The sequence below is a fragment of the Manis javanica genome, chromosome 17 (assembly GCF_040802235.1).
Source record: "Manis javanica isolate MJ-LG chromosome 17, MJ_LKY, whole genome shotgun sequence".
Taxonomy (NCBI): domain Eukaryota; kingdom Metazoa; phylum Chordata; class Mammalia; order Pholidota; family Manidae; genus Manis; species Manis javanica.
The window spans coordinates 48,335,689-48,354,222 of record NC_133172.1 but is presented as its reverse complement, the minus strand read 5'-3'; the positions used below and the strand labels follow the sequence as shown (position 1 = coordinate 48,354,222).

Genomic DNA, 18,534 nt, shown 5'->3' with positions numbered 1-18,534 from the left:
GCAAAAGGGGGCTGGGAGCCACTAGTGGAGGTACCTAGGCCACATCAGTCCTGGTGAGTGGAGGTGAGCACAAAGGGGGATGGGGCACAGACCCGTTCAGCCCAGCTAGGAGACAGCGCAAGGGCTCAGTGGGTTTGAGGTGTCTGGGACGTGGTCAGATTAGACGGAGTCCCTCCAGCCCTGGTGTGGAGGATGGCCTGAGGGGGAGGAGGCTGATGGAATGGCTGAAGTATGCGGTGGCGGGCCAGCACAGGGGCTCCAGGGAAGCTGGGATGGGCAGGAGGGGCTGACAGGACATGGGACCGAGGGAGGGCAGAGTCTGGGTGACACCCAGGTCCTAGCTGGGGTGACCAGGGAGGCAGGGGCCAGGACAGAGGGAATGTGGGCACAGACCCCATGGTGTCAGGGCAGGAGCTGGGCTGGGTCAGTGAGAGAGTGAGTGGGAAATGAATTCCCCAGCTGATCTGGTGATGAAAACTGGATTATGCTTATACCAGCGTCACCACAGAATGATCACCTGTGGGTCCCTGGAGGCTGGGTAAACAAACACTCCAGACTCTTGTCTTTATGGATTCTACATACAGTTCAATAAATGCACCTGGTGGCCTCTCCCAGGTGAGTCACACCAAGCAAGGTCCAGCTAGGAATGAGATTTTATTACTTGGCTCAAATAAGGAGGACACTGGGGATAGCTCCCAAACCAGTGTCTCCCAGAAGGGAGGGCAAGGTTTCCATCTTAAAGGCTGTGGGGTTTTGGTAGCGGGGCTCGTCACCACATGTAGCGGCAGGGCCAAGTCAGCGCAGGTGCACTAGCTGACTTTGTTTCCTACACAGCACCTCGTGTTAGTTCTCAGCTCCTCCTTAAGTGGAGATTTTAGAATTAAAATGAGGAAAGTTTACTTTAAGTCACTCTAAAGGCTATCTGACTATCCTCAACTAGTTCCTTGCGGTTTTTCTAAGAAACTGCTGGTCTGGGGGTTAGCAGAGAGACAAGCTGCAAAACAAGATAAACGCGCCTTCTAGCTTTACCTCTTTACATTCCCATCCTTTGACCCCTGCTCCTCTTCCTACATCTTATCCTAGGTGACATAGGCCTAGCCTGTGCCTGGATCCTTGTCAGGTGGGGGTTTCTGCCAAAGGGGTCAGCTGGTGGGGCCGCAGGAGTGGTCTGATGCTGCAGAACTGGCCCAGTGGGAGCCCGGCTGTGGGTGGGGCTCCCCTCTCAGGGGTCCTGTCAGCCCTGCTGCCCTCCACCCCAGGACTGTCTGGCCCCTTTTCTCTGACATTTTTTCCCACTCTGCTCTGACCTTCAATGACCTCAGTAACAGGCAGCTTTGAGGCTCTGAATTGGTGTCACCCCTCACCTTCCTAAGTTTACCCCTGGCTCCTGACAGGCTTATGGCTGCTCCTGGCCAGTGTTAGGCACAGGCACTATCTAGGATTCCCAGCCTGTCTCCTGAGTGTACACAAAGCTCTGAAATCCTGGGCCACTTTTCAAGCAATTAGGTTATAAGGTCAAGATGGTCAGCTGAAAGCAGTCTTGTCTCCAAGAGAACCAAAGACAGTCAGGCAAAGCATGCTAGGGCCAGCTCCGGACCCCGAACTCTTGGCCCCGTGCAAGCCTCCAGCTCTGGCCTGGTCTCAGCACAGTCCTGCTCAGGTCAGGGGCAGCAGGAATGGGGTGAGCAGGGATGACAGCCTCAGCATGCGACCTGCTCCCCTGAAGAATAAAGGGCCCTTGCTTTCTGTCTTGCAGGTTCTCTAGCAGGCCTAGTGGCCCAGCATGGCCCACTGAGGTGAACCATGACCGGCTGGCCAACACTCACCACTGACCGTCCAGAGTCACATCTCACCAGGAGGTGACCCTTCCTCTAGCTGCCACCCTACTCGCCTGCCCCACCCAGGAAAGTGCCTGCGCTGCCCCGGACACCATGTAGTAGGGCCGGCTGCGGCGCCCAGTGAGCTGCGATGGTTTTGTATACGACCCCCTTTCCCAGTAGCTGTCTGTCCGCCCTGCACAGTGTGTCCTGGGCCTTCATCTTCCCATGCTACTGGCTGATGGACCGGCTCGCAGCCTCCTTCTCACCCACCACCTTTGAGAAGCGCCAGTGGGCAGACTACCCGTGCTACCTCCAGGTGCTCTGCACGGCGTTCTGCGTACCCATCTACCTGGCCCTCCTGGTCACCTCACTGCCCTTTGCATTTCTTGGCTTCCTCCTCTGGTGCCCCCTGCAATCTGCCCGCCGACCCTACATCTACTCCCGGCTGGAGGACAAGAGTACGGCTGGCGGGGCAGCCCTCCTCAGTGAATGGAAGGGTACAGGTCCTGGCCAGAGCTACTGCTTCACCACTGCCAACCTCTGCCTCCTTCCCGACTCGTTGGCCAGGTGCAACAATGTCTTTAACACCCAAGCACGGGCCAAGGAGATTGGGCAGAGAATCCGCAATGGGGCCAGCCGGCCCCAGATCAAAATCTACATTGACTCACCCACCAACACCTCCATCAGCGCGGCCAGCTTCAGTAGCCTGGCGTCACCGCAGAGCGGCGATGGCACAGCCCGGGCTGTCCCTGGGAGCATTAAGAGGACGGCGTCTGTGGAATACAAGGGTGACAGTGGGCGTCACCCCGGTGATGAGGCTGCCAATGGCCCAGCCTCCGGGGAGCTGGTCGACAGCGGCAGCCTTGAGGACGCCTGCATCGTGCGCATTGGAGGAGAGGAGGGTGGGCGGCACTCTGAAGCCGAGGACTCCGTCGCTGGAGGCCAGGCCAGGAACGGTGCCGGAGGGGGCTCGCAGGGGCAGACACCCAACCACAGTCAGCAGGATGGAGACTCGGGGAGCTTGGGCAGCCCCTCGGCCTCCAGGGAGTCCCTGGTTAAGGCACGGGCGACAGCGGACGGCAGTGGGGAGCCAGGTGCCACCAACAGCAAGCTCCCGTTAAAGGCCTCCCTGGTGAAGAAGGCAGCCCCACGCAAGAGGCGGCACCCAGACGAGGCCTTTGACCATGAAGTCTCAGCCTTCTTCCCTGCCAATCTGGACTTCCTGTGCCTGCAGGAGGTGTTTGACAAGCGGGCGGCCGCCAAGTTGAAAGACCAACTACACGGTTACTTTGAGTACATCCTGTATGACGTTGGGATCTATGGCTGCCACGGCTGCTGCAGCTTCAAGTTTCTCAACAGTGGCCTCTTCTTTGCCAGCCGCTACCCCATCATGGACGTGGCCTATCACTGTTACCCCAACGGGCGGCGCTCTGACGGCCTGGCCTCAAAGGGAGCGCTGTTTCTTAAGGTAGGCAGCCACGGGTAGGGAGATGGGCCACAGCCAGGGGGTCCTCGCTCTCTTGGAGGGCTGGGGGCAGACGAGGCCTTCACGGAGCTGAACTGGTGGGCACCAGCGCTGGGACAAGGGCCAAGGCTCCGAGCTCAGATCTGGCTGGGTGATCCTGAGCAAGTTCCTCAGATCTGAGCCACCATTTCCCCATCTGTAAAGTGGGAGCAACCTAGTTGGTGGTGGGTGAGCAGGAGCAGTGATAAGCTCAGTTAAGGAGCAGATGTGCACACGAGGCAGGGAGACCAACACAGACCGATGGCTGCAGGTGGGCCTGCAGGGCTCTCTGGTCCCAGGCCGATCACCAACCCTGCTCAGGCCACCAGCCCCACTGGCCAGATACACCCTCCCTCCGGGCTGTCACACAAGCTGCTACTCCAGGCACTGTGCCCGCCAGCCCAAGGCTTTGCTTCCATAGTCACTAATTAAAGTGAATCATAATTATTTCTGCTAATTTGGATGCAATTGGAGGAGTTTTTAGACCATGGTAATTTGGTCATTATGCATTATCTTCTACTGAGCCTGACACACTCAGAGTGTCAACTTTTTGTTCCCTGTGCAAAAGCTGCTCTTGGTGCTTCTGGAGTTTTCTGCAGCATCGCTGGGCCAGTGATATTGAACAGGGCTTTCTGTCCCCAGAGGCAGCAGCTGCTGTGGCTGTGGATTCTTTCCTATTTTCCTCAAGACTTCTCAGTTGTAGAAGGGGGTCTGTGGGTGTGGGTTTTGGGGGACCTAGTGTGGCTAATGCAGAAGCCCAAGCATGGTGAGGCTCTGTCCCAGGCCTCAGCTCTAACCATGCTCAGCCTGTCCAGAAAGTACCAGGGTCCCTACCCTAGGGTGCTCAATGGTCCCTGCGTGGCTCTACAGGCCCAGAGTTGGAGTTCCAGCTCTCCGTTCACAGCCTGAAATGCTGAATTGAATGAACTCCTCTTACAGGAGAGCCAACCTCCCATTTTGGCATATGGTTCATCAATGTTCTCTTCCACGGATGTATTTTTGTCTCGGCAGCCACAGTGACTTTCTGGGGAAGGAGGGGACCTGTTGTCAGGCTCAGAGGGAGAGTGCACCCTCTCCCTCCTGCCCACCCTACTACAGATGGCTCAGAGACCAGGGCCCCTCCACCCCGCCCCAGCCCACACACTCCCTCCTCCTCTTCCTCCACCGGCAGCCCGACCACCATGCCCACCGGGGGCCCAGCAGTCTCTGCTGCAGGCTCTCCCCCTACCTCGGGACCTTTCTTCCAGGCTCTTTGCTGCCTGCTCATCCTTTAAATGCTGGTACTTCCCTACCTCCTGGGTTTAAAGCTGGTCTGCAGATAGGTTTAATTTGGTCCACACCATTAAAAAATGTCTTGTCTTGCCCAACATTCAAAAGCCAAGATATTGCAGGTGAAACCCAGTTCGCAACTTCTCTTCCCACCTCAGCAGATGAGGCAGCACCAGGCCTGCTGCCTTCTGCCCAGCTCTCAGCTGAGTCTCCAAAGCAGGGTGACCCCAGTTGGTCATTTCCAAGTGGTCACCGCAGCAGGCCCCACACACCTGCCCTGGGAAGTGACTCTGAAGCCTCCATTTCTGCACTTCCTGAGTACTCCAGGTTTGTCCCAGCCCAGTCTCTCCCCTGAGCTCCCAGCTGTCTGGCTGCCCCCAGATATAGTCTCTTTCACTCCCAAGTGGTCATCTTCCCTGGTCTCCCCACCTCACCCCCCAATTCCCATCATCCCTCATCCAGAAGAGCCCGCTTTGACTCCTTTCTGTGCCCCGAGCCCAGCCAGTCCACCCAGGATCCTATGTCACTTCCCAAATATATCCAGGTGCCCCCCGCCATTCCCAGCTGCATTGCTGTGGCCCAGGCCACAATTCCTCTACGTCAGCTCAGCTGTATTTTTGGCTGTCCTTCCCTTCTAACCTGTCCTCCTCCCATCCCGGGTCTGAATTCTGTTACCTGCTTCCCACTGCCTCCCCCCAGGTCCCCACCCTCGGCCGGGCTGTCTTCCAACTGCACCCGCCAGGGTCCTCCATGTGCCTGGCTGCCTGCCCCCTGCCCTGCCCTGGGGTTGGCGGCACCACCTCTGTGGAGCTCTCCTCAGAGGCCATCCAGCCTAGGCCGGCTTTCCCTTCATGGGTTCCTCAGCCCTTGTCCCCACGCGTCTTGTGGCCTATCCCTCCCATCTGATGGAATCCTGAGAGCCGAACCGGTCGTGCCCAGCACAAAACAGCCCCAGCTTGTCTCTGTCAGGGAGTGTGCCTGCTTCTCCTGTGTGGAGGAGTGAAATAGATGAGCTTTCAGGAGGCAGGCCAGCCCAGGAAGGGGTCTGGGGGCTGTAGGGATGCTGCCCAGGTTCCCTTCCTGGCAGGGCCGCCCTGGCCAGCCCCACCCTCCCGAAGTTAATCGGGGTGCTTCTGACCCTTGAGGAAGATGTGTTTTCCTGCTAGCAGGATACCCCATGAAGGAAGGGACTGGAATCACTCTGCCTCATCTATGAAAGGGCCTGATTCTGGGCCCTTCTCTGTTGACAGTCTTTGCCCAATAGGACTAAAAGGCACAACCTCTCAGTGTGATTGTTTGTTTTTGCAAAAGAAACATAAGCCTCTGCAGCTCCCATGGACTTGAGCCAGGAATCAATAAGTCCCAGCACATAATAAAGAGGATCTTGGCGAGCTCACACAGCTGATTAAGAACAGGGCAGTGGGTGAGGGGCTGACACACCAAGGCTGCGGATGAAAAGCCTGGCTGTCCCCAGGAGCTTGGACTGCAGCATGAGTAGGGGGAGAAGCTGGGTGGGAGGCAGCCAACATCTGATTTGAACTAACTTCAGCCTTCAGAGGCTTGTGGCCCAGGCCAGTTATGGTAAAATTTGAGTCCCATCCTCATAGTCGTTGTCCGCCTCTAACAAGGTGGCGTCCATGAAGCACTGGCATGAGTGCTCACCGTGTCATTATTATTATTGAGGAGGGAACAGACTCGGTGCCTGAGGAATATGGGGGCAGCAGCACCATTGTGTGGCCTGTGGGGGCACTGAGGTTTTAAATCTCTGTTGTGTTTTTGCAACAGGGCACATTCAATGGTATGTGTCTTTCCGGGCCATTCCAGGGGCAGAGGTACTGTAAGGCCAAAGTTTGGGTCTGGATTATGGGCAAGAAGTGAATGGTCAATATGTGAGTTTATAAACAGCCCCAAATCCAGGCTGTACAGTCCATTATCAAGTAACCAGACATGCATCTCCCTGGGCTGGGCAAGATGTGCATCCATCCAGGCTGGGAAAGGGGGTGAACAGCTGTAGAAAGCCAAGGGTGTTTGGTGATGCCAGAGTCCACACAGAGGACAATAATGCCAACCTGATTTCAGCAACAAAAAGAAAATTGGAAGCCTCCCAAGGCTCTCAGAGCAGCGAGTCCAGGCCTCTCTGAGCTGGAGGACCGACAGGTCACGCTCGGCAGATGTCAGGCACATCCATTTGCTGCACGGCTGTCAGTGAAGAACAGGCCTCTACGGTCCCATCCCTGGAGACTGTTGGGGGTCCTTGCTCTTGTCATCACTGAAAACCCAGTCTGTTACAGATTAGCAACGTCTGGGGACAACAGCGGATGCCCAGGTGGAGGAGAGCCTAGAGAGGAAGAGGATGAGGAGCCAACCAGAGGCCTCTGGGGAGAGGTGCCCACAGACGGTCCCAGGGAGCATGCCTGCGGGGCCTCTCCTGCCACGGTCTCCAGCAGCTATGCTGTGGCCAAGGATCTGGGACAGCCAGCAGCCAGGGCTGCCATCCCTCACCTTCCCTACCACAGCCCGACACGGCTCAGGCTTGCAGCAGCATCACCTATTCAGTTTTCTGATGCATGATTGTGATGCTTGGTTGCATTACAGCCACCTGCCAGGGTCATCTGCGCTTGGTCAGGGAGTCAGGGAGGAGCCTCCAGCTCACCTCTCTGGACCCAGAGACTGAGCAGGAGGTGAAGACTGGGGTCTGGGGCGCATGGAGTATGAAGAGGCCACTGTGGAGGAAGGATGACTGGACTCAAGATGGAGGCTGTGGGCACCTGAGCCGGGCCCATGACACAGGTGCCACGGAGATACAGGCTACAGCGGTCATCCCAGATTGGGGGACTAACAGGGACCACAGCTAAAAAGCAGATGACGTGACTTCATGACTTCTCATGAAGGCAGAGCCTAGAGAGAGAGGGCAGAGGGCAGGTCCAAGGCCCCTCACAATGGAGGGCAGGCGGCAAGCTGTGCAACTGGGCCACAGCCCAGAGGGGAGCCCAACTCATACCTCAGAGGGGTGGACTTCAGGGGTGATCAGGTAGAGGGTGTGACTGAGGGAAGGGAAGAGCCACCAGACAAGAGGGGACAAGGAACTGAGGGGCTGGCATGTGACAGTCATCCATGTAGACGCTCTGGCGACGGCAGAGGCTTGGGGAGGAAATCTGCTTCTGAGTTGGTCCTGTAAAGCTGCGGGAGCTGTCAGCGCACTCACTGTGCCAGCGGCTGGCATCTCTACACAGCTGCCTTCTGCACCGGCCAGAAGCTCCTGGAAGCAGGACGTGTGCTGTTCCTCCTTGAGCCCCGTCTAGCCAGGAGCCTACGGAGCTGGGCCTGCCCCCAAGGGCTTTGTCACTGACACCTCGCCTCCTCTCCATCAGGTGCAGGTGGGAAGCACACCTCAGGACCAAAGAATCGTCGGGTACATCTCCTGCACACACCTGCACGCCTTGGAAGGTAGGTGGGGAGTCTGCCCCCAGCAGGCTGGGGCGGCACCGGGCTGGCTGGGCTCGGGCTGCAGCTTCATCTTCTGGTCTGCGGTTCTGCCCCCACAGAGGACAGCGCCATCCGGTGTGAGCAGCTGGACCTGCTTCAGGACTGGTTGGCTGATTTCCGAAAATCTACCTCCTCGTCCAGCACAGCCAACCCTGAGGAGCTGGTGGCGTTTGACGTCATCTGCGGAGATTTTAACTTTGACAACTGCTCATCCGGTGAGGCCGTGGTCCTCCCCATTCAGCTGGCTTCTGGGGAGGGCAAGGGCTCCGGTCAGCTGGAAAGCCTTGGCCTGAGGAGCTCTCTCATGAGCACGTGGGTGGGATATAAGCAAGACAGTGCCATCTCTGTCCCCAAACTCTGCCCAGAGCACTCAGAGGCCTCCTTGCTGGTCACCAAGTCTACACCCATCTCTGTACCAGACATACTTCTAACAGCTGTTCATGGGCCAACTATTTCATTTAAGTCTCATTATACCCTAAGGGTATATCCACATGTGGGCCCTATCCACATGATGTGGAAGACAAAGCTGAGGCCTGGAGAGGCTGAGTGACTAGTCTAAATTCACACAGCAAATTAGTGGTTGAACTGGGATTAGAATCCTGGCAGTTATGCTTTAAACCCTTAGGCTAAAAGACTAAAATGTTCATCGAGGGTGAACTTTTAAATAACTGATTTAAGTAACTGGTCTGTGAATTCATCAGATGATCATGTTGATCCCAAGAACCTCCTGAGAATTTGGGCAGCCCTGAGCCTCCCTTGGCACAAGGAGCCGAGTGTGAGGCCCCCACCCCCCACCTACCCACACACTGTCTCCTGAGCTCCTTCTACACCAGCCCCAGCCCCAGGAGAAACTGGGGCTGGGTGGGCAGCATGGGGTCTGCGAGCTTGGGCCCTAGCCCTCAGTGAAGTCAGGAAACCTGAAGGTCCCACCTGGAGCACAGGATGGTGCCCTCACCTGGTGGCAGCTGTGTCTATCTGTTCTTGACTAGGGAGCTGACAATGGTGGCAATTCCAGGGTGTGCAGGGAGAATGGTGCCCACCCTGGAACACATAGCCTCCCACTGCAGCCCTGTGCTCCCCTCAGAGTCAACATGCCTGAGGTCAGCTGCAAATGCTGGAGCTCCAGGATCTTCCTGAGTCAGGGTGGGGACCCAGCACACACAGGAAGAGCCTGTTGGGAGGGGGTCCCCCCCTGGTCAGGCCCCACAAGGTGCCCTATTCTTCCTCCCTGGAGGCCTTGAAAGGCCCTTCTGGCTCCAGGGTTGGCAGGACCAACCAGAATCCAGGGCAGGTCACCACCCCCTCTGATCCCTGTGGGGTCACTCCTCATTCAGCCTGGGCACCCAGGTCTGTGAAGGGCAGGAGTCCTGGCCAGGGTGGCATCAGTCAGCCCCCAGCAGGGCTTGTCACAGGATCTGGGAAGGCCTGGAGATCACTGTCCCCTGGATCCCAAGAGGGACAGTGACTACTATCCTTAGACAGAAGGACAGCTGAAATCAGTGGGGGTATTCCCAAGGACACAGAAAACCAGGGACTCACGGGCCCTTCTCTCTGGGACCATAAACCTCACCCAGAGTCAGTTACCTGAGGGACAGGGACCTGGCGGCCTCTGGTCAGAATACCTTGAGGCGGGCAGCCTCCAGACTGGGCCAGACACTCTGGGCCCCACAGCATCCCCCTCTCCCTCCCACCCTCCAGATGACAAGCTGGAGCAGCAGCACTCCTTGTTTACACACTACAAGGACCCCTGCCGCCTGGGGCCTGGGGAGGAGAAGCCCTGGGCCATTGGTGAGCTGGGGCTGGGGCAGGGGTTGGGGCCGGGAGCTGAGGGGGATGGGGGAGGAGCACTGCCAAGGTCTGAGCCCACTGTGCTGGGACCTGACACTGTACCAAGGCTGGGCTCCCCACAGGCCTTCCAGGGAGACTCCCAGGACCTGCCCCCAAGACCCCACTGCTGGGGGACACTGGGCTGCCCAGGCCAGCAGAAGCCCTAGCCTGCCCTCTGCCCCAGGGAGGCAGCCTCCTTGAGGCTGGCTGGGCCCTGCCCACAGTGACCACTCTCACCCACCATCCCCAGGCACCCTGCTGGACACGGACAACCTCTACGACGAGGAAGTGTGCACCCCGGACAATTTGCAAAAGTAAGCACCCAGCACCCATTCCGCAGCAGGCGGGTGGGCGTGTCAGGTCCCAGGCTGGCTGCCAGGTCTGGGATGAGCGTGGAGCCCTGACTCAGGTATGGAGAGTCAGGGCAGACAGAAAACACAGCTCTGTGGGAAGGACACCTGTAGGAGCCCCGGGGACTGAAGCTGGGGCAGGTGGAGGCCGTGCCTGCCCTTGTGCCCCAGGGCTGGCCTTACCGAGGAGAAGCCTTCGAGGAGACAGAGGTCCAGAGGTGGTTTCCTGGACCAGCCAAGGGCTGCCAAGGGCCCTATAGAAGAGCCCTGGGGATGGCATCTGCTCCAGGGAGCCCAGGAGCTGGTAGCCACCAACTAGACAAAAATACAAGCGGAATCATTTCAGAGTAGAGACAGTTCCTTCCCAGCCAAACTTCATTCTTGAACCCAATGTGACTTCCATAAAGGACATACTTGAGAGCCTGGCAGCAGAATCAATTTATAATTCACAGACCAAGACTGCACAGAGTCATGGCAATGGCTCCTTGCAGCTAATTTGAGCCAATTAATTAGATTATAGACTAAATTCAAAACATCATCCTATACTGAGAAAATTATCTTTTTATGAGATGATTAAAAAATGACTATCAGTAACTCTTAGATCATTGATGCTGGAGTTAATTATCAAAGGCAAAGGACAGTAATAGATTACATTTCTGAGATGTAACAATGTTGTGTATGTCATTAGGGTATTTATCTCAAGACTGATAAAGACCTTGTAGAAACCCAGGTTTACCGGCTGTGCCTGCCCTGTCCGGGTGCCCTTCCATCTGGCCAGCACCGGCAGGCCCCAGCACCCAGCACTGTCTCTCGGTGGCTGTGCCTCCCACCCCGACTTCAGCCTCCTGCACCTGCCTCTGCAGGGTCTCTGAAGGCTCCTCCCCCCTGGTGCTCAGGCTCCGGAGGAGACCTGGCAGAAGGAGAGAGCAGTTGGTCAGAAGACCTGGATTCGGGGTGTAACACCCCATACGAGTACCCTGCCCTCTGCAGAACTGGGGCCAGTCCTTACACACACACGTTTCCTTCCTCTGGGAAGTGGGATGAGAACTACATCCCACGTTGTTTCCTTCTTGGCATACCTGGTCCCAAAAGGGTCCTGGGGCCCATGGCCATCATTTCTTAATGGCAGAGAAAGAAATGGAGGCTAGAGGTTTGGTGGCACAGCTGCTCAGGGACAGACTGACAGGAGTTCAATCCTGGGTTGGGGCCGGTGCTCTCCTGACTCCCCCAGCCCCCAGCTGACCCAAAACAAGTCCTGGGGGAACTGGGGACTTACAGGAGAGAAGGGTCCCTGAGACTCACTGCAAAAAACAAGTTCCCCCGAGCAGGCTCCTACCAGCTTGGAGCAGAACCCCATTCTGCAGTGGAGTCGGGCAGTTCTCAGCCACAGGCTCTAAGTGGAGCTGGGTCCAAGCCACAGCCACGGCCAAGCCCAAGGTGGACACGACTGAAGTGGCCCAGTTCAGTCAGGAACTCCCAGGTTCAGATGAGTGTTCCTCCTTCCCAGTACCTTTTTGGAACCACAGGGGAGAGAGATGTTAAACGCAGGCATATGGCCTGACCTGCTTCTCTCTCACTTGGGGATGAGAATGCGGCTCCACACTCAGCACCTGAGGCCCGGGCTGGGGGGCAGGGGCTCACCTGGCCTTTCTGTCCGCTTGAGCAGGGTCTTGGAGAGCGAGGAAGGCCGCCGGGAGTACCTTGCCTTCCCTACCAGCAAGAGCCCTGGGGCAGGCCAGAAGGGCCGCAAGGACCTGTTGAAGGGCAATGGCAGGCGCATCGACTACATGCTGTACACCGAGGAGGGGCTGTGCCCGGACTGGAAGGCCGTGAGTCTGGGGCCAGGCGGGCAGCCAGGCCACGCCTGGAGAGGGGACCCAGTGCCCTGCTCCCCTCAACAGCACTGGGCTTGCCTCTGAAAATGAGACCTGCCAGTCCTGGAGACCTTGGGGAAACCTGGGATATTCCCACCCCTCTGCCTTCAGGAAGACCCCACCAGCCCTAACCCAGAGACCCCACCCCCTGCCTTTCTGGCCCCTATTTTGCAAAATGCTTTTTGGGTCTAACCAGGATGCTTTCCCACCCCTTCCCAGGAGGTGGAAGAATTCAGTTTTATCACCCAGCTGTCCGGCCTGACCGACCATCTCCCGGTTGCCATGCGGCTGACGGTGTCTGCAGGGGAGGAGGAATCATAGTCCAGCCAACTCATCACAAGCAGCGGGGCTTCTGCAAGCCCTGAGCCGCAGCCCCTCCCTGGCTGTGTCCCCGCCAACAAGCACCACTGGTGCTGGGTGAGGAGGGCAGGGGCCCAGGGGGAACCGTGGTCAGTCTCTGGTGAGCTGGAACCAGCGCTGCCCAGCACCTCCGGGCACTTGCCATGGACAGAGGAGTCAGGCCGGCCCAGGGAGCCCCGGCTGCCCAACCAGTGCCATTCTTTCAAAACGTGATTTTCTACAACTCTATAGCACAACCTAGTTTATAACCTCTGGTTAGTATGAGAACCGGGTTTCTGTACTCTTTGTATCTCTTCTCAAGCTTTGTCCAGGGTTCATTACTTCTGTCTCGCATGTCCGCACCCTTGCATGCATGCTACCTGCATGCTACATGCCACGTTGTAGCCACATAGACCCCTCACTCAGGCCTCACCCAAGGCCAAACTCCAAACACAATCAGAACCAGCCAAAGAAGCACTCCTGGGCATGGCCACCAGCTCGCCTCCTCCAGCCCATTCGGCTCATGAGCAGGGAGCATGAGGGCTGGTCCAGTTAACAGGGAGCCCGGGCTCTTCCCAGGGTCTTGCATTCAAGGGCAATTACATTTTAAAAAGAAAACCAGAAAAAGTTGAGAACAAAAACAACCCTTCACAGGCTCTGCAAGCCTGGAGGAGCTGCTGCTCTTCCTGAGACAGGCTCCCCCAACCCCCGGCTCCCTCGGGACTCAAAAGTGAGCAAAGGGCCTCCAAGACTCGCTTTTTTATAGGAAGAAGGGACTCACGGTACAAGGGGGGAGGGGGGCTTCTGGTTTTGAATGTAGATTTATAGCTTCTCTTCTGTCAAAACCAACACATCTTCCTGCCTGATTCCCATCTCCCCTCTGGACACCTCTCTGGTTCAGGACCAATCCCTCCCCGGGGACTGTACCGTTCCACATGCTGGCTGAGCTCAGGAACTGTCTGCCTCTAGATGGGGCTATGGCTCTGTCCTCCCAGGCCCATCCTCTAAAGTGGCCCCAGGGCCCCTAGACAAAGAGGCAGGAAGCCAAGGTGTGGAGAGCAGCTTGTCCCCTTCCCCTCCCCAGAGTGCAGGCTGGGGTGGCAAGGCCAGGGGCCACTGCTTGCCTGGGGCAGGGAGTGGTTCTGGTTGGCCTCCAGCCATACAGATGCTCTCACTCAGTCAGGGCCAGCCCTGGGCACCTGAGCACTGTGTGACAGAGCCTGCAGGTGAGGCCCACCGCTCCCCACCCCACGGCAGCACTGCCTCTGCCCCACCTGCCTTTCTAAACACACCTGGGGATGCTCCCCAGAGTCACGCAGGGAAGGTGTGGTCTGTTCCCAGGTGCAAGGCTCCTCTGACTTGGGGACTGTTCTTGACACGCCCCTCCCCAGTCTTCCCTCCTCCAAGCACCCTGAGCTTGTGCTTGTCTGGCTCAGAGCCAGCTCTGCCCAGCGAGGCTGGTGTGCCGACACCGTGCCTTGTCACCTGCTGAGTTGCAAGAGGGATCAAGAGGGGGCCAAGCGGCCAGCCAGAGGCCAGGCCTTGTGTCAGGAGAAGACACGCCTGAGACCATGCCCATGGTGGCACTAGTTTGTGTAAACTCCCCTGGCCAGGACAGCAGCTGGACTGAAGACTTCTTGCTGGGAGCCAGTCACTGGCCAGACCCCCAGCTCCACCCCCTGCCAGGAGGACCTGGTCACCGGGAGGGCACAGTCCTGCCTGGGTCTCTGCTACACCCCTCCACCCAGGACCTGGCCTCCAGAGCCTTGGCTAGGCTTTGCAGGGTCAGCAAGCCCCCACTCCCAGGAGCAGCCAAGAACCTTGCTCACACAGGCAAGAGTTGTGGGTCCTGTTGTGGCACCTGGATGGCTGGGCCTGAGCTGAGGCCCCCAGGCTGCCGGTTGGCCATGTGTCCAGGAAAGCAGAAGAGGTGGACACTAGGACCCCTGAAGCAGAGCAACTCCAGCACAGCTTCCACCCCTCAGAGAGGCTGGCTGCTTCCCAGGACTGCTTGCCTGGAGCTGAGGTGCAAGGCACAGGGACCGCTCTCCCTTCTCACAGGGCGGCCTTAGGCCAGTCACACCTCCCTGTGCCTCAGTCATTGCCTGTCCTAACAAGGTCACCTCTGCCCAGCCGGGCCCAGGCATCCAGCTCGCCTCACGCCTCCCTGTGGTGGGGCCTCAGCGCCGAGGAACCATTGCCCCACCACCCGTTCCTCAAGCCTGAGGACTCCTGGGGCCGTGCACAAGCCAGACTTTTCCATTTTGATTTTTAAAAAGAAAGAAAAGAAACATTGCTAGGATTTTAGATCCTGTGGCATTTAGGCCTGGAAGGGGTGGACACAGGAGTCACCCCAAACCCCAACCAAGGCCCTAAGCCTGCCCCGGGCCCAGCCTCCTGCAGAGAAGCCAGGAGGCGGGGTTCAGCTCTGAAGGAAATGGTCATTCTCATGTGTCCAAACCACCTTGGGTTTTAAGTATGAATATTAATCTTGATGCTTTTTAACTATTGTATTAACTTGCTGAGATTTAGAAATACTGTTTTAAAAAAACTTTTTTAATTTCTGTATTTTTTTCTGTATTGTATCTTCATGGGACATTAGGGGTTTTTCTATGGTAAGCACACCTAAGGTTTTGGTAAAAGCATTATCAAATATATTTCCAGACGATTCTTCCCTAGAAGAAAAACAATCTTTACACCTGATAAAATATTTTGAAGAGAGAGGTGTTTTTTTTTCCTTTATTGGTGCTGAAAGGAAGGATGGACAATGAGAAAATAAAACTGTGAGGCTCAAGGCCAGTGTTCTCCACTTATTTGACCAACAAACTAGGGCCAGGCTTGGAGGGGGGACCACTGTGGGGGGCCTGCCTCTCCTGCCTCCCCTACAGATGGGCACGGCTGATGTCGCCACAAAACTGCCAGGAAAACAGGCTACCTGGGTTTTCTTACTCATGTCCTCATTCTGGGACTGGGAGGACGTGGCAAAAAGGCACCTGGAGAATGGGGAGAAGCAAGGCCGGGACTTCCTGGGACTCTGGCCTGCCGGAGCGACGCAAGGCTGGGCTGGGTGGCTGCACCTGGCCCAGCCTTCTGGCGGGGTGGGAGGAGCTTCTGCTAGAAGCGGGGCACAGGGGAGAAGGCCATACCTCCTGGCTCCCTCTCCGGACGGCTTCCTGGGTCTGCGTCTCAGGAACTGCTCTGGGACAGCCTCTTCCCAGTCCTCTGAACAGCAGCCTGGTGTTGAGGTGGCAGGTCCTGATCACCTTCTGAGGCTGCACACCAAGGCCACATGCTTATGAACGTGGCTTGGTGACATTACACAGCAAGCAGAAGGGCCAGAAGGCCGTCCTTGGCCCAAACCCTGCCAATGTCTTCAAAGCCCAGGGCCCAGGGCCCAGCCACAAGTCAGCATCCCACCCCAAGAAGCCCCTCCTAGCTGGACCTGGGGAAGCAGCACCCAGAGGTTCCCAAAGCACAGGCCAGCCCCCACTAGGAAGTGTATCCACCTCAGTACTGCGCAGCCAAGAGAGGCACACAACCTGCCCCATCCCACTCAGGGCTCTATTCCCTTCCAGGGACAGTGGTCTTGGGGTTTCCTGAACACCTTACAACCACTGTAGGGTGGGCTCCCTAGACCTTCCTCAGCTCAGCCAGCAGCCATGCTGCCCACCACACCTGGAGCCAGCATGCAAAAATGTAAAAAGGAAAGAGGTCTCGAGCCCAGAGGCTGAGCTGTGCCCTGAAAGGTGGGGCACCTTCACCTTCCTACTCAGAAAGCCACGCCATTCAGAGCCCAGAGCCACTTTATTTGTTAACAAGTGAGGGGTCAGCACCCACTGTCCAAGGTGTGTGAGAGTGTGAAATCCATGGTGATGTCTCCGGTGCCAGGGTGGAACTCCACAGCATAGCTGACTGTCCGAGGGCTGCCTGGCGGCGCCCCAGGGTCTGGTGTAGTGCTCAAGAAGTACACGGCCTGCTTGCAGTGGGGATTCCAGCAACAGTCTTCCTGCAGAAGGAGCAGCAAAAAGGTGGTGAGGGATTCCAGCACCAGCACCCAAGGCCCCTCCTGGCCAACCTCCAGCCCAGGCAAGCTGCTCTGTAGCAAGCTGCTGCTCAGGCCTGGTGACCGGAGGCCACTGGACGAGCTCTCTGGCTGAAGGTGCTGGGAGCATCCAGAGCACAAGCTGGCAGGCAGGGCTTCCCTGAGCAGTCCTGCTCTTGGGGTCATCCCACTCTGGGGCCCACGTTACCTTGTCCTCTCCAGGCTTCAGGAGGCCGGTGCTGACCGTGCTGTCCGGAGTCAGGTGGTGCTCCATCCACAAGACGACGCCGTGGCTCCTCCCAGGCCTGTGGGAGAGGGCAGGGCGGATGGTGGGCCAAACAGAAACGGCCACATGAGAGACGTGCAGGCTCCGTCATGGCTCCCCTGCTGTCCAGAAACCTCTGCTCTTCCCCGCTTCCATCCTGCCTAGACTGGAGGCTCCTAACATCCACCCAAATCAAGGTCACTCAGTAGGATGCTGAGCAAGAAGGGCCACAACCCAGAGTCCCCATTTGCTCCTGGCAGCCTGGCCAATATTCAGAGTGACAGTGGGGCAGCAGTTTTTCCTTTGGGAAGAAGCAGCCCCTCCCTGTCAAGGGAGATGGAGTTGGTTGGGCCTGACTGTGACTCACAAAGAGCAACCCTCACCAATTCCTAACCTGCTTTAATCTGAAGAATTCAGGAAAATGGTCCAATGAGTAACCATAGCAACCAAATTCACATTTTTCTGCAGCTGTGATCCAATACACCGCTCAGCGCAAAGGGAGCCGCAGATGAGCGGGGGGAGAGCAAAGCCCATTCTGGCTCTCCCTCCCCACCTACACTCCCAGACTCTGTGGGGACATGTTTTACACTCAGGGCCACTTCAGGCCAGGAAGGGCAAGGCCAAGACAAGGAGGGCCACCCTCACCTGCGTGGAAGTGGCCCAAGTATGTGCTTAGCCACGTGGACAGTAACTACTACACAGAAAGCAGGCCCACCACTTCCTTCCTCCACTCCCCCACCCCAGGGCCTGCACTCACCTCCTCAGCTCAATGAAGCCCTCAGCTCGGACAGGCCGAGGGGGAACTGGCTGCCGAAAGTCAAAGGTCAGGATATGCTGGGGCTCAGAGAGGCGGCGGCATGGGTACTCCCACAGCGGGTGGGGCTCGGCTTCCTTGCTCTCCCTGAAGTCTAGGGCACGCTGAGAAGGGAAGGGGATGTGGGGGTCTGCAGAGAGTGCCAGTAGCCTAGGGGACAAGAGGCTCATGTCCCCACCCTAGGGTCTATGCCAAGGCCCCTCACTTCCACAGCCCAGGTCCCTCAGGGTAACTGCCACATGCACATGGGGCACTGGGTCCTCACAGAAAGACAACAGGCACCTGGATCAGACCAGTGGCCTCCTCGGTTACCTGCCGCCACTCATGAGCCATCTCTTCGGTGAGTCACCTTACTTAAGGTTCATCCTCTCTCTCGTTAAAAGGGAACGACACTGCCCACCACCCCCTGAGCTACTCTGGGGACCAAGTGTCTACACCAGTGAGAAAACCTGGTGCTTGGACCCTCGCCCACTCAGTGACCTGTACTGAGCACTACAGTTGTCAGCCCCCCAACAAGGCTCCCAATCTAGAGGGAGACACTGGGAGACAAACACCCATAGTGCCTGGGGAACGCTGATCCCCGCCTGAGAACGGGGCTGCGCAGGACAGCTGTGATTTTGGCTACCGCTTGCAGGTCACACAGAGCTGGAAGCAAGGAGAGTGGACAAGCCAGGCAGGTGGAGGGCATGGAGAACAGCCCAGGGCGGGCCGGGCCAAGCGACCGGGCGGCTGCAGGAGTGCAGGGGCCACAATGCCTCATGGGTTTTCCTGCCAGGAAGGACAGGGCCAGACTTAGGGTTTACAGGTTCACTGGGCTCCTGTGGAGGAAGGCGAAGCGGGAGAGACAGGAGGCTGCCTGGCCACAGGCGAGAGACCAAGTGGCCCAGACCAGAAGGGCAGCAGCAGGGGGAGAAAATGGGATTTGGGGCTGAGGGTCTGGGGGC

General features: G+C 57.5%; 2 protein-coding genes and 1 long non-coding RNA gene across 10 annotated transcripts in view; 1 reads left to right on the top strand and 2 right to left on the bottom strand.

Annotated features, from left to right (window-relative positions):
* Positions 1-15,263, top strand: part of SMPD3 (sphingomyelin phosphodiesterase 3) — an 81,210-nt gene extending 65,947 nt beyond the window's left edge. For both annotated transcript variants that reach the window (XM_017651308.3, XM_017651319.3), the window contains exons 3-9: positions 1,757-3,288; positions 7,965-8,040; positions 8,139-8,294; positions 9,778-9,867; positions 10,157-10,220; positions 11,923-12,085; positions 12,350-15,263. In XM_017651308.3, the coding sequence (XP_017506797.2) occupies positions 1,969-3,288; positions 7,965-8,040; positions 8,139-8,294; positions 9,778-9,867; positions 10,157-10,220; positions 11,923-12,085; positions 12,350-12,451 (1,971 nt within the window). In that variant the 5' untranslated portion in view covers positions 1,757-1,968 and the 3' untranslated portion in view covers positions 12,452-15,263. The remainder of the gene's footprint in view (positions 1-1,756; positions 3,289-7,964; positions 8,041-8,138; positions 8,295-9,777; positions 9,868-10,156; positions 10,221-11,922; positions 12,086-12,349) is intronic.
* On the bottom strand, positions 8,195-12,031 carry LOC118973712 (uncharacterized). The gene is made up of 4 exons (XR_005063206.2): positions 11,898-12,031; positions 11,593-11,766; positions 10,440-10,571; positions 8,195-8,327 (listed from the first exon to the last, which is right to left on the bottom strand). It is a non-coding gene; the product is annotated as an uncharacterized lncRNA (long non-coding RNA).
* Positions 15,264-15,409: 146 nt separating the features above from the next.
* The window catches only part of PRMT7 (protein arginine methyltransferase 7), a 64,186-nt gene continuing 61,061 nt past the window's right edge, over positions 15,410-18,534 (bottom strand). For 4 of the 7 annotated variants that reach the window (XM_037025274.2, XM_073225480.1, XM_073225481.1 and 1 more), the window contains 4 exons: positions 17,534-17,694; positions 16,720-16,816; positions 16,307-16,475; positions 15,410-15,741 (listed from right to left, as the gene is read on the bottom strand). In XM_037025274.2, the coding sequence (XP_036881169.1) occupies positions 15,656-15,741; positions 16,307-16,475; positions 16,720-16,816; positions 17,534-17,694 (513 nt within the window). In that variant the 3' untranslated portion in view covers positions 15,410-15,655. Of the gene's footprint in view, positions 15,742-16,095; positions 16,476-16,719; positions 16,817-17,533; positions 17,695-18,534 lie in introns of those variants that run through there. The other 3 variants (XM_037025277.2, XM_037025276.2, XM_037025275.2) reach the window with 3 other exon arrangements.